General features: G+C 52.6%; 1 protein-coding gene across 1 annotated transcript in view; it reads right to left on the bottom strand.

The window, feature by feature from the left end:
* Positions 1 to 14,377, bottom strand: part of LOC146055088 (uncharacterized) — a 53,045-nt gene that overhangs the window by 34,820 nt on the left and 3,848 nt on the right. The window contains exon 3 of the mRNA XM_083168193.1: positions 11,883 to 11,982. Coding sequence (XP_083024319.1) covers positions 11,883 to 11,931 — 49 coding nt within the window. The 5' untranslated portion in view covers positions 11,932 to 11,982. The remainder of the gene's footprint in view (positions 1 to 11,882; positions 11,983 to 14,377) is intronic.

Raw genomic sequence — 14,377 nt, 5'->3', positions numbered from 1 at the left:
CATGGTATACATGTGATTATCCTGGGAATACGGAGGACGGGGGCATCTCTCTGGGGTATCTCTGTTACTGGGCCCATCTGTAGGAGACACACAATGACTGAGGACATGGTATATATGTGATTATCCTGGGAATACAGAGGACGGGGACATCTCTCTGGGGCATCTCTGTTACTGGGCCCATCTGTAGGAGACACACAGTGACTGAGGACATGGTATATATGTGATTATCCTGGGAATACAGAGGACGGGGACATCTCTCTGGGGTATCTCTGTTACTGGGCCCATCTGTAGGAGACACACAGTGACTGAGGACATGGTATATATGTGATTATCCTGGGAATACAGAGGACGGGGACATCTCTCTGGGGTATCTCTGTTACTGGGCCCATCTGTAGGAGACACACAGTGACTGAGGACATGGTATATATGTGATTATCCTGGGAATACAGAGGACGGGGACATCTCTCTGGGGTATCTCTGTTACTGGGCCCATCTGTAGGAGACACGCAGTGACTGAGGACATGGTATATATGTGATTATCCTGGGAATACAGAGGACGGGGACATCTCTCTGGGGTATCTCTGTTACTGGGCCCATCTGTAGGAGACACACAGTGACTGAGGACATGGTATATATGTGATTACTAGGTGATTCATCGCGCCCTACGGGCGCTCTTCACACCGTCGTAAGGGGCTGCGCCCCCTTAATTTGTGAACGTTTGTATATGAGAAATATGGTTAGAATTGTATGAAAGATGCCCTGTATTGCAACTTAGGTGTCCGCGAATCGCGGGAGGGGGGGTCGCGGAGGGTGCCGCGAATTGCAGGAGGGGGGGTCGCGGGGGTGCCGCGAATTGCAGGAGGGGGGGTTGTGGGGGGGTGGATGCTGCGAATCGTGGGAGGGGAGGGATTGCAGAGAATCGCGGGAGGGGGGTCGCGGGGTGGGTTGCCGCAAATCGCGGGAGGGGGGTTACGGGGGCGGGGGTTGCGGCGAATCATGGTAGGGGGGGTCGCGGGGGGTGTGCCGTGAATCACGGGAGGGGGGGTCACGGGGTGGGGTGCCGAGAATCGCGGGGGGGTGTGTGTGTGCCGTGAATCGCGGGAGTGGGGGTTGCGGGGGGGGGGGGGTGTGACGCGAATCGCCACAAGAAAAAATCAACACAGAAAGGTCAACACATGTAAATGTTGACATAAGTGTGGCCCTTCATTGGTGTCCATGTCGACACATGAGAATGAATATGAAAACATTCAAAAAATGAAAAAAAAAACTTCAAAAACTCATGTCAACCTTTTTCATTGTCGACCATAGCCATGTCAGTGTTTTCCATGTGCAATTTAATTCTGGAGCTGCCGCGAATCGCGGGGGGGTGCCGCGAATTGCGGGAGGGGGGGGGGTCGCGGGGGTGGGTGCCGCAAATCGCGGGAGGGGGGGTTACGGGGCGGGGGTTGCGGCGAATCATGGGAGGGGGGGTCGCGGGGGTGTGCCGTGAATCACGGGAGGGGGGGGTCACGGGGTGGGGTGCCGAGAATCGCGGGGGAGGTGTGTGTGTGTGTGCCGTGAATCGCGGGAGTGGGGGTTGTGGGGGTGGGGGGGGTGTGACGCAAATCGCCACAAGAAAAAAATCAACACAGAAAGGTCAACACATGTAAATGTTGACATAAGTGTGGCACTTCATTGGTGTCCATGTTGACACATGACAATGAATTTGAAAACATTCAAAAAATGAAATAAATCTTCAAAAACTCATGTCAACCTTTTTCATTGTCGACCATAGCCGTGCCAGTGTTTTGCATGTGCCATTTAATCCTGGGGCTGCTGCGAATCGCGGGGGGTGCCGCGATTTGCGGGGGGGGGGGGGGGGTTGCGGGGGGTGGGTGCCGAGAATCGCGGGAGAGCGGGGTTCATGGGGGTTCCGGTGGGGGGTTGCCGCGAATTGCGGGAGGGGGGGGGTCGCGGGGGGGTGCCGCGAATCGCCGGAGGGGGGGTTGCGGGGGGTGTGACGCGAATCGCCACAAGAAAAAAATCAACACAGAAAGGTCAACACATGTAAATGTTGACATAAGTGTGGCACTTCATTGGTGTCCATGTCGACACATGAGAATGAATATGAAAATATTCAAAAAATGACAAAAAAACTTCAAAAACTCATGTCAACCTTTTTCATTGTCGACCATAGCCATGTCAGTGTTTTCCATGTGCAATTTAATTCTGGAGCTGCCGCGAATCACGGGGGGGTGCTGCGAATTGCGGGAGGGGGGGGTCGTGGGGGTGGGTGCCGCGAATCGCGGGAGGGCGGGGTTCACAGGGGTTCCGGTGGGGGGTTGCCGCGAATTGCGGGAGGTGGGGGGTCACGGGGGGTGCCGCGAATCGCGGGAGGGGGGGTTGAGGGGGGGTGTGTGACGCGAATCGCCACAAGAAAAAATCAACACAGAAAGGTCAACACATGTAAATGTTGACATAAGTGTGCCACTTCATTGGTGTCCATGTTGACACATGACAATGAATTTGAAAACATTCAAAAAATGAAATAAATCTTCAAAAACTCATGTCAACCTTTTTCATTGTCGACCATAGCCATGTCAGTGTTTTCCATGTGCAATTTAATTCTGGAGCTGCCGCGAATCACGGGGGGGTGCTGCGAATTGCGGGAGGGGGGGGTCGTGGGGGTGGGTGCCGCGAATCGCGGGAGGGCGGGGTTCACAGGGGTTCCGGTGGGGGGTTGCCGCGAATTGCGGGAGGTGGGGGGTCACGGGGGGGGGGGCCGCGAATCGCGGGAGGGGGGGTTGCGGGGGGGTGTGACGCGAATCGCCACAAGAAAAAATCAACACAGAAAGGTCAACACATGTAAATGTTGACATAAGTGTGCCACTTCATTGGTGTCCATGTCGACACATGACAATGAATATGAAAAAATAAAAAAAATTAAAAATAAATCTTCAAAAACTCATGTCAACCTTTTTCATTGTCGACCATAGCCGTGCCAGTGTTTTGCATGTGCCATTTAATCCTGGGGCTGCTGCGAATCGCGGGGGGTGCCGCGATTTGCGGGGGGGGGGGTTGCGGGGGGTGGGTGCCGAGAATCGCGGGAGAGCGGGGTTCATGGGGGTTCCGGTGGGGGGTTGCCGCGAATTGCGGGAGGGGGGGGGTCGCGGGGGGGTGCCGCGAATCGCCGGAGGGGGGGTTGCGGGGGGTGTGACGCGAATCGCCACAAGAAAAAAATCAACACAGAAAGGTCAACACATGTAAATGTTGACATAAGTGTGGCACTTCATTGGTGTCCATGTCGACACATGAGAATGAATATGAAAATATTCAAAAAATGACAAAAAAACTTCAAAAACTCATGTCAACCTTTTTCATTGTCGACCATAGCCATGTCAGTGTTTTCCATGTGCAATTTAATTCTGGAGCTGCCGCGAATCACGGGGGGGTGCCGCGAATTGCGGGAGGGGGGGTCGCGGGGGTGGGTGCCGCGAATCGCGGGAGGGCGGGGTTCACAGGGGTTCCGGTGGGGGGTTGCCGCGAATTGCGGGAGGTGGGGGGTCACGGGGGGTACCGTGAATCACGGGAGGGGGGGTCACGGGGTGGGGTGCCGAGAATCGCGGGGGAGGTGTGTGTGTGCCGTGAATCGCGGGAGTGGGGGTTGTGGGGGGTGGGGGGGGGTGACGCGAATCGCCACAAGAAAAAATCAACACAGAAAGGTCAACACATGTAAATGTTGACATAAGTGTGCCACTTCATTGGTGTCCATGTCGACACACGACAATGAATATGAAAAAATTAAAAATTAATCTTCAAAAACTCATGTCAACCTTTTTCATTGTCGACCATAGCCATGTCAGTGTTTTGCATGTGCCATTTAATCCTGGGGCTGCTGCGAATTGCGGGGGGGGGGGGGGGGGTGCCGCGAATCGCGGGAGGGGGGTCGCAGGGGGGGTGCCGCCAATCGTGCAAGGGGGGGTCGCGGGGGGTTTCTTTTTGCCGCGAATCGTGGGAGGGAGGTCGCGGGGGGTGTTTTTTCCGCGAATCGGGGGGGGTCACAGGGGAGGGTTTGCCGCGATTTGCGGGAGGGGGGGGGTCGCGGGGTGGTGGTTATGCCGCGAATTGCGGGAGGGGTCGTGGGGGGGTTCTTTTTGCAGCGAATCGCGGGAGGGGGGGTCGCGGGGGTGTTTTTGCTGCGAATCGCGGTGGGGGGGGTCGCGGGGGAGCGGGTGTTTTTGCCGCGAATCGCGGGCGCGCGCGGGGGGGGGGGAGGTTTTGCCGCAAATCGCGGGAGGGGGGCGCTCACCTGGTGGCTGTGGAGTAGCAGTGCTGGGCAACATGGGAAGGCAGTGGGTGTCTGGCACTGTCTGTGGGCTCACTGGGCTGGTTCTCTGTCACATACCTCCCAACATGACCCTCTCCAGGAGGGACACAATGCTCTGTTTCTAGACTTCCCCTTAATATATGATTGCCATCACCTGTTTTAAACAAGTTAATTTCTCAGAAAGGTGTTCAGCACAGATGAAGGCAATCACACATTAAGAGGAAAGTCCAGGAACAGAGCGTTATAGACACAGACACCCACTTTGAGTGACAGATGTAGCCAAATATATAGGAGATCCTGGGAATACGGAGGACGGGGACATCTCTCTGGGGTATCTCTGTTACTGGGCCCATCTGTAGGAGACACGCAGTGACTGAGGACATGGTATATATGTGATTATCCTGGGAATACAGAGGACGGGGACATCTCTCTGGGGTATCTCTGTTACTGGGCCCATCTGTAGGAGACACACAGTGACTGAGGACATGGTATATATGTGATTACTAGGTGATTCATCGCGCCCTACGGGCGCTCTTCACACCGTCGTAAGGGGCTGCGCCCCCTTAATTTGTGAACGTTTGTATATGAGAAATATGGTTAGAATTGTATGAAAGATGCCCTGTATTGCAACTTAGGTGTCCGCGAATCGCGGGAGGGGGGGTCGCGGAGGGTGCCGCGAATTGCAGGAGGGGGGGTCGCGGGGGTGCCGCGAATTGCAGGAGGGGGGGTTGTGGGGGGGTGGATGCTGCGAATCGTGGGAGGGGAGGGATTGCAGAGAATCGCGGGAGGGGGGTCGCGGGGTGGGTTGCCGCAAATCGCGGGAGGGGGGTTACGGGGGCGGGGGTTGCGGCGAATCATGGTAGGGGGGGTCGCGGGGGGTGTGCCGTGAATCACGGGAGGGGGGGTCACGGGGTGGGGTGCCGAGAATCGCGGGGGGGTGTGTGTGTGCCGTGAATCGCGGGAGTGGGGGTTGCGGGGGGGGGGGTGTGACGCGAATCGCCACAAGAAAAAATCAACACAGAAAGGTCAACACATGTAAATGTTGACATAAGTGTGGCCCTTCATTGGTGTCCATGTCGACACATGAGAATGAATATGAAAACATTCAAAAAATGAAAAAAAAAACTTCAAAAACTCATGTCAACCTTTTTCATTGTCGACCATAGCCATGTCAGTGTTTTCCATGTGCAATTTAATTCTGGAGCTGCCGCGAATCGCGGGGGGGTGCCGCGAATTGCGGGAGGGGGGGGGGTCGCGGGGGTGGGTGCCGCAAATCGCGGGAGGGGGGGTTACGGGGCGGGGGTTGCGGCGAATCATGGGAGGGGGGGTCGCGGGGGTGTGCCGTGAATCACGGGAGGGGGGGGTCACGGGGTGGGGTGCCGAGAATCGCGGGGGAGGTGTGTGTGTGTGTGCCGTGAATCGCGGGAGTGGGGGTTGTGGGGGTGGGGGGGGTGTGACGCAAATCGCCACAAGAAAAAAATCAACACAGAAAGGTCAACACATGTAAATGTTGACATAAGTGTGGCACTTCATTGGTGTCCATGTCGACACATGAGAATGAATATGAAAATATTCAAAAAATGAAAAAAAAAACTTCAAAAACTCATGTCAACCTTTTTCATTGTCGACCATAGCCATGTCAGTGTTTTCCATGTGCAATTTAATTCTGGAGCTGCCGCGAATCACGGGGGGTGCCGCGAATTGCGGGAGGGGGTGGGTCGCGGGGTTGGGTGCCGCGAATCGCGGGAGGGCGGGGTTCACAGGGGTTCCGGTGGGGGGTTGCCGCGAATTGCGGGAGGTGGGGGGTCACGGGGGGTGTCGCGAATCGCGGGAGGGGGGGTTGAGGGGGGGTGTGTGACGCGAATCGCCACAAGAAAAAATCAACACAGAAAGGTCAACACATGTAAATGTTGACATAAGTGTGCCACTTCATTGGTGTCCATGTTGACACATGACAATGAATTTGAAAACATTCAAAAAATGAAATAAATCTTCAAAAACTCATGTCAACCTTTTTCATTGTCGACCATAGCCGTGCCAGTGTTTTGCATGTGCCATTTAATCCTGGGGCTGCTGCGAATCGCGGGGGGTGCCGCGATTTGCGGGGGGGGGGGGGGGTTGCGGGGGGTGGGTGCCGAGAATCGCGGGAGAGCGGGGTTCATGGGGGTTCCGGTGGGGGGTTGCCGCGAATTGCGGGAGGGGGGGGGTCGCGGGGGGGTGCCGCGAATCGCCGGAGGGGGGGTTGCGGGGGGTGTGACGCGAATCGCCACAAGAAAAAAATCAACACAGAAAGGTCAACACATGTAAATGTTGACATAAGTGTGGCACTTCATTGGTGTCCATGTCGACACATGAGAATGAATATGAAAATATTCAAAAAATGACAAAAAAACTTCAAAAACTCATGTCAACCTTTTTCATTGTCGACCATAGCCATGTCAGTGTTTTCCATGTGCAATTTAATTCTGGAGCTGCCGCGAATCACGGGGGGGTGCTGCGAATTGCGGGAGGGGGGGGTCGTGGGGGTGGGTGCCGCGAATCGCGGGAGGGCGGGGTTCACAGGGGTTCCGGTGGGGGGTTGCCGCGAATTGCGGGAGGTGGGGGGTCACGGGGGGGGGCCGCGAATCGCGGGAGGGGGGGTTGCGGGGGGGTGTGACGCGAATCGCCACAAGAAAAAATCAACACAGAAAGGTCAACACATGTAAATGTTGACATAAGTGTGCCACTTCATTGGTGTCCATGTCGACACATGACAATGAATATGAAAAAATAAAAAAAATTAAAAATAAATCTTCAAAAACTCATGTCAACCTTTTTCATTGTCGACCATAGCCGTGCCAGTGTTTTGCATGTGCCATTTAATCCTGGGGCTGCTGCGAATCGCGGGGGGTGCCGCGATTTGCGGGGGGGGGGGGGGTTGCGGGGGGTGGGTGCCGAGAATCGCGGGAGAGCGGGGTTCATGGGGGTTCCGGTGGGGGGTTGCCGCGAATTGCGGGAGGGGGGGGGTCGCGGGGGGGTGCCGCGAATCGCCGGAGGGGGGGTTGCGGGGGGTGTGACGCGAATCGCCACAAGAAAAAAATCAACACAGAAAGGTCAACACATGTAAATGTTGACATAAGTGTGGCACTTCATTGGTGTCCATGTCGACACATGAGAATGAATATGAAAATATTCAAAAAATGACAAAAAAACTTCAAAAACTCATGTCAACCTTTTTCATTGTCGACCATAGCCATGTCAGTGTTTTCCATGTGCAATTTAATTCTGGAGCTGCCGCGAATCACGGGGGGGTGCCGCGAATTGCGGGAGGGGGGGTCGCGGGGGTGGGTGCCGCGAATCGCGGGAGGGCGGGGTTCACAGGGGTTCCGGTGGGGGGTTGCCGCGAATTGCGGGAGGTGGGGGGTCACGGGGGGTACCGTGAATCACGGGAGGGGGGGTCACGGGGTGGGGTGCCGAGAATCGCGGGGGAGGTGTGTGTGTGCCGTGAATCGCGGGAGTGGGGGTTGTGGGGGGTGGGGGGGGGTGACGCGAATCGCCACAAGAAAAAATCAACACAGAAAGGTCAACACATGTAAATGTTGACATAAGTGTGCCACTTCATTGGTGTCCATGTCGACACACGACAATGAATATGAAAAAATTAAAAATTAATCTTCAAAAACTCATGTCAACCTTTTTCATTGTCGACCATAGCCATGTCAGTGTTTTGCATGTGCCATTTAATCCTGGGGCTGCTGCGAATTGCGGGGGGGGGGGGGGTGCCGCGAATCGCGGGAGGGGGGTCGCAGGGGGGGTGCCGCCAATCGTGCAAGGGGGGGTCGCGGGGGGTTTCTTTTTGCCGCGAATCGTGGGAGGGAGGTCGCGGGGGGTGTTTTTTCCGCGAATCGGGGGGGGTCACAGGGGAGGGTTTGCCGTGATTTGCGGGAGGGGGGGGGTCGCGGGGTGGTGGTTATGCCGCGAATTGCGGGAGGGGTCGTGGGGGGGTTCTTTTTGCAGCGAATCGCGGGAGGGGGGGTCGCGGGGGTGTTTTTGCTGCGAATCGCGGTGGGGGGGGTCGCGGGGGAGCGGGTGTTTTTGCCGCGAATCGCGGGCGCGCGCGGGGGGGGGGAGGTTTTGCCGCAAATCGCGGGAGGGGGGCGCTCACCTGGTGGCTGTGGAGTAGCAGTGCTGGGCAACATGGGAAGGCAGTGGGTGTCTGGCACTGTCTGTGGGCTCACTGGGCTGGTTCTCTGTCACATACCTCCCAACATGACCCTCTCCAGGAGGGACACAATGCTCTGTTTCTAGACTTCCCCTTAATATATGATTGCCATCACCTGTTTTAAACAAGTTAATTTCTCAGAAAGGTGTTCAGCACAGATGAAGGCAATCACACATTAAGAGGAAAGTCCAGGAACAGAGCGTTATAGACACAGACACCCACTTTGAGTGACAGATGTAGCCAAATATATAGGAGATCCTGGGAATACAGAGGACGGGGACATCTCTCTGGGGTATCTCTGTTACTGGGCCCATCTGTAGGAGACACGCAGTGACTGAGGACATGGTATATATGTGATTATCCTGGGAATACAGAGGACAGGGACATCTCTCTGGGGTATCTCTGTTACTGGACCCATCTGTAGGAGACACAGTGACTGAGGACATTGTATATATTTGATTATCCTGGGAATACAGAGGACAGGGACATCTCTCTGGGGTATCTCTGTTACTGGGCCCATCTGTAGGAGACACGCAGTGACTGAGGACATGATATACATGTGATTATCCTGGGAATACAGAGGACGGGGACATCTCTCTGGGGTATCTCTGTTACTGGGCCCATCTGTAGGAGACACACAGTGACTGAGGACATTGTATATATGTGATTATCCTGGGAATACAGAGGATGGGGACATATCTCTGGGGTATCTATGTTACTGGCCCCATCTGTAGGAGACACGTAGTGACTGAGGACATGGTATATATGTGATTATCCTGGGAATACAGAGGACGGGGACATCTCCCTGGGGTATCTCTGTTACTGGACCCATCTGTAGGAGACACGCAGTGACTGAGGACATGGTATATATGTGATTATCCTGGGAATACAGAGGACGGGGACATCTCTCTGGGGTATTTCTGTTACTGGGCCCATCTGTAGGAGACACGCAGTGACTGAGGACATGATATACATGTGATTATCCTGGGAATACAGAGGACGGGGACATCTCTCTGGGGTATCTCTGTTACTGGGCACATCTGTAGGAGACACACAGTGACTGAGGACATTGTATATATGTGATTATCCTGGGAATACAGAGGATGGGGACATATCTCTGGGGAATCTCTGTTACTGGCCCATCTGTAGGAGACACACAGTGACTGAGGACATGGTATATATGTGATTATCCTGGGAATACAGAGGACGGGGACATCTCTCTGGGGTATCTCTGTTACTGGGCCCATCTGTAGGAGACACACAGTGACTGAGGACATGGTATATATGGGATTATCCTGGGAATACAGAGGACGGGGACATCTCTCTGGGGTATCTCTGTTACTGGGGCCATCTGTAGGAGACACAGTGACTGAGGACATTGTATATATGTGATTATCCTGGGAATACAGAGGACGGGGACATCTCTCTGGGGTATCTCTGTTACTGGGCCCATCTGTAGGAGACACGCAGTGACTGAGGACATGGTATATATGTGATTATCCTGGGAATACAGAGGACGGGGACATCTCTCTGGGGTATCTCTGTTACTGGGCCCATCTGTAGGAGACACACAGTGACTGAGGACATTGTATATATGTGCTTATCCTGGGAATACAGAGGACGGGGACATCTCTCAGGGGTATCTCTGTTACTGGGCCCATCTGTAGGAGACACGCAGTGACTGAGGACATTGCATATATGTGATTATACTGGGAATACAGAGGATGGGGACATCTCTCTGGGGTATCTCTGTTACTGGGCCCATCTGCAGGAGACACACAGTGACTGAGGACACGGTATATATGTGATTATCCTGGGAATACAGAGGACGGGGGACATTTCCCTGGGGTATCTCTGTTACTGGGCCCATCTGTAGGAGACACGCAGTGACTGAGGACATGGTATATATGTGATTATCCTGGGAATACAGAGGTGGGGACATCTCTCTGGGGTATCTCTGTTACTGGGCCCATCTGTAGGAGACACGCAGTGACTGAGGACATGGTATATATGTGATTATCCTGGGAATACAGAGGACGGGGACATCTCTCTGGGGTATTCCTGTTACTGGGCCCACCTGTAGGAGACACACAGTGACTGAGGACATGGTATATATGTGATTATCCTGGGAATACAGAGGACGGGGACATCACTCTGGGGTATCTCTGTTACTGGGCCCATCTGTAGGAGACACGCAGTGACTGAGGACATGGTATATATGTGATTATCCTGGGAATACAGAGGACGGGGACATCTCTCTGGGGTATTCCTGTTGCTGGACCCATCTGTAGGAGACACACAGTGACTGAGGACATTGTATATATGTGATTATCCTGGAAATACAGAGGACGGGGAAATCTCTCTGGGGTATCTCTGTTACTGGGCCCATCTGTAGGAGACACACAGTGACTGAGGACATGGTATATATGTGATTATCCTTGGAATACAGAGGGCGGGGACATCTCTCTGGGGTATCTCTGTTACTGGGCCCATCTGTAGGAGGCACACAGTGACTGAGGACATTGTATATATGTGATTATCCTGGGAATACAGAGGACGGGGACATCTCTCTGGGGTATCTCTGTTACTGGGCCCATCTGTAGGAGACACACAGTGACTGAGGACATGGTATATATGTGATTATCCTGGGAATACAGAGGACAAGGACATCTCTCTGGGGTATTCCTGTTACTGGGCCCATCTGTAGGAGACAACCAGTGACTGAGGACATGGTATATATGTGATTATCCTGGGAATACAGAGGACGGTGACATCTCTCTGGGGTATCTCTGTTACTGGGCCCATCTGTAGGAGACACGCAGTGACTGAGGACATGGTATACATGTGATTATCCTGGGAATACAGAGGACGGGGACATCTCTCTGGGGTATCTCTGTTACTGGGCCCATCTGTAGGAGACACGCAGTGACTGAGGACATGGTATCTATGTGATTATTATCCTGGGAATACAGAGGACGGGGACATCTCTCTGGGGTATCTCTGTTACTGGGCCTTGGTATAGGGGAATAATTATACTACATCTATTAGCTGGTTAATTAGAACATGTAAAATATACCAGACAATTATACACAATGATCCAGATTTGCCAGAAATGATAAATGTGCCTGTGATTCTGTGCTATAGGAGAACATGAGGGATATGGTAATGTACACAGACATCTCTAGGTTGTGCAGACCCGAGGGGTCACCAGGTGTAATATATATATATATATATATATATATATATATATATATATATATATATATATATATATATATATATATATATATATATATATATATATATATATATATATATATATATATATATATATATATATATATATATATATGTGTGTATGTGATTATTACTCACCTGTGCTGGTGTCTGTAGGGATTTCCTCCTCCTTACACTGCTGATCCATCTCTTCTTCTCCCTCTATATCCTCTACCGTAATATCACACAGATCTTCCCCCTAATTACATATATAAAATCACAAACATCTTACAGTCACTATTTATAAATATAATCTCTCTCACCTTCTGCTTCTATTAGTTGGGGATTTATCTGTAAGTCCACCTTATTAGATGAAAATCTAATAATACTACAGGAATTCAGCAAACATAAAACTCATCCCTCTTCTCCTATAACTTTAAAAACCCTTTAATCGTGCAGGATGGAATGCAGACCCTGTAACAAACTAACCATCTAGGTTTTCTCTCCCTTAAACAACCTCACCCCTCTGGCTACAGCAGAAACATGGCGCACACTAATCAGACACTGCCTCACCTGACAGTGATCTCCACCTCACTCACACCTCCAGGTTTGGAAGCAGACAGGTTGGAATAGTTCTTCACAATGGGTGATTGCAAGATCCCGATATTCTCCTTGTGTCTGCAAACTACTCTCTGTAACCTCCGCTCCTGGACAGTCCCTATGGACTGACTCCTATAGACATTGGGGTGGTCACTGCCTGATTCTGTAGACTAGGACTTATTTCTGATCTCTAGAACAGACTTTTCTCACTCCCAGATCAACACCTTATCACCTGCAACGTCTCCTCCATTACTAGAACCTCTCTGCTGAAGAACCCTCATATCAGCAGAATTCTGTGTCATTACACAACAACGTTCCCACCTCTCTGCCAAAGCTTCCCGTGATTGTGCACATCCTGCTCTAGTGATATATCAGTGCCGCAGCTTCACCAAACCCCAGCAACAGCCTCTCATCATGTGGTTCCATTATTCTTCCCACTCCTCACTGATGTGAGTATAAGCCATGGCTGGCCACTAAAGCAGCACAACGCTTCCTTAGGTGTACGCAAGATAGGCAATCATTGGCGGCCATCTTGTACTCCTGACTTCCTTACATACACTGCCATCCACCACTGCTACCGATACGCCCCCGACACCACAAAGTAACACACTGCCATCTCATCGCTCAGCCCTCCCACATCCCCCTACTATCAGTGCCTACTTCCTACTGTGCTCCCTGTCCTCTCCATCCTGTGCCCTCACATATCAGTGCATCCCTGTCTCCTGTGCACATCCCAGCCTCACATATGGTCTCTCTATGCTGCTATAATCCCATCACTATGGGAGCGCGCAGTGATTACTCCTATACTGAGAACACACAAATCTGATCCAAGCTCTCACAAGTTACTGCCCCATCTCTCACCTGATTTGCCTCCTAGTTGCCTACATTTCCCTAACACTTACTCACACGTGGTACCGGATCCTCATCAGCCTGGCTTTCCTGCCCAACACTCCGCAGAGACTGCACTTCCTCAGGTGAGGATGACTGGGATGGTAAGGCCATTGTTCCCTTATACTCCCCAGGATCTCTCTGCTGCGTCGGATGCTGGTGACCTCTCTGTTCTCATACATACACTACATCGCCGAGGTCCTCAGGACACAGCCTGACCCTGGGCCCCATCCTGCTGATCTAGCATAAAGTGCTTCTCTGCATCCTCCCCGCTGCTGCCTTCTTCAGTTGGGGTCTCACACGGCCCAATCCCAGGACCTCTGCTCTTCTCCATCTATAGTGTGTGCCATGGAAAACGGATCAGCTCCTGTGGATATCAGCATTATCCCTATGTGGATAATACACACGTTCTCTCTGGACCTGGCACCATCAGTGTTAGCCGCATTACTGAGGTTCTGCCATCTGGCTGCACTATCACCAACACAATCCATAGAGCATCAGACATGTTCCCACCAGCCATTAGCCCACCAGCCTGGTCTCCTCCTATACAGGCAGTCACCACTACCACCTATTACGCTTGCACTGTCTAGATGGAATTCCCAGCACAAGGTTCTACTGCTGCTCCGCTCTGTCAGTCCTATACAGATCCCCTGTATGTTACTGAGCCCACTTCTACCAACACATTAGGCCATCAACAAAACTGAGAAGAGAATGTGGACCTACAGCATCATCCCTAGTGGCCCAGCGGTCGCTTATTTGGTCTCTGAGGTATCACCAGCGGTGGGTTCTGGCACTTATGTGACCGTCAGTTCTAGCGGAGTCACCTACCCCTAATCCCTCCCCTAGTGCCCGCCTTGTCTGCACATCTCTGAGCAACACTCACCAAATGTCTGCGGCTCATTCCTCTCCCTATGGGAGGAAGCATCTGCCTGGTCTTCCTCATTGCTTCCCATAGTGACTCCTAGATCCCTTTCCTCCTCAGTACTTTTCATTATAGCACAGTGATTGTTAAAGTGCAGGGGAGAGGACTAGCGATTAGCGTGGGGGGGGGGGCAGGAGAGGAGTAGCGATGGGTGGGGGGCCAGGAGAGGAGAAGCGATGGGTGGGGGGCCAGGAGAGGAGAAGCAACGGGTCCATACAACTGCTGTCACTTTAAAATACATGAA

The sequence above is a fragment of the Crinia signifera genome, unplaced genomic scaffold (genome assembly GCF_055691185.1).
Source record: "Crinia signifera unplaced genomic scaffold, ASM5569118v1 HAP2_SCAFFOLD_320, whole genome shotgun sequence".
In the NCBI taxonomy this organism is placed as follows: domain Eukaryota; kingdom Metazoa; phylum Chordata; class Amphibia; order Anura; family Myobatrachidae; genus Crinia; species Crinia signifera.
This window is presented reverse-complemented; position numbering and strand designations above follow the sequence as displayed.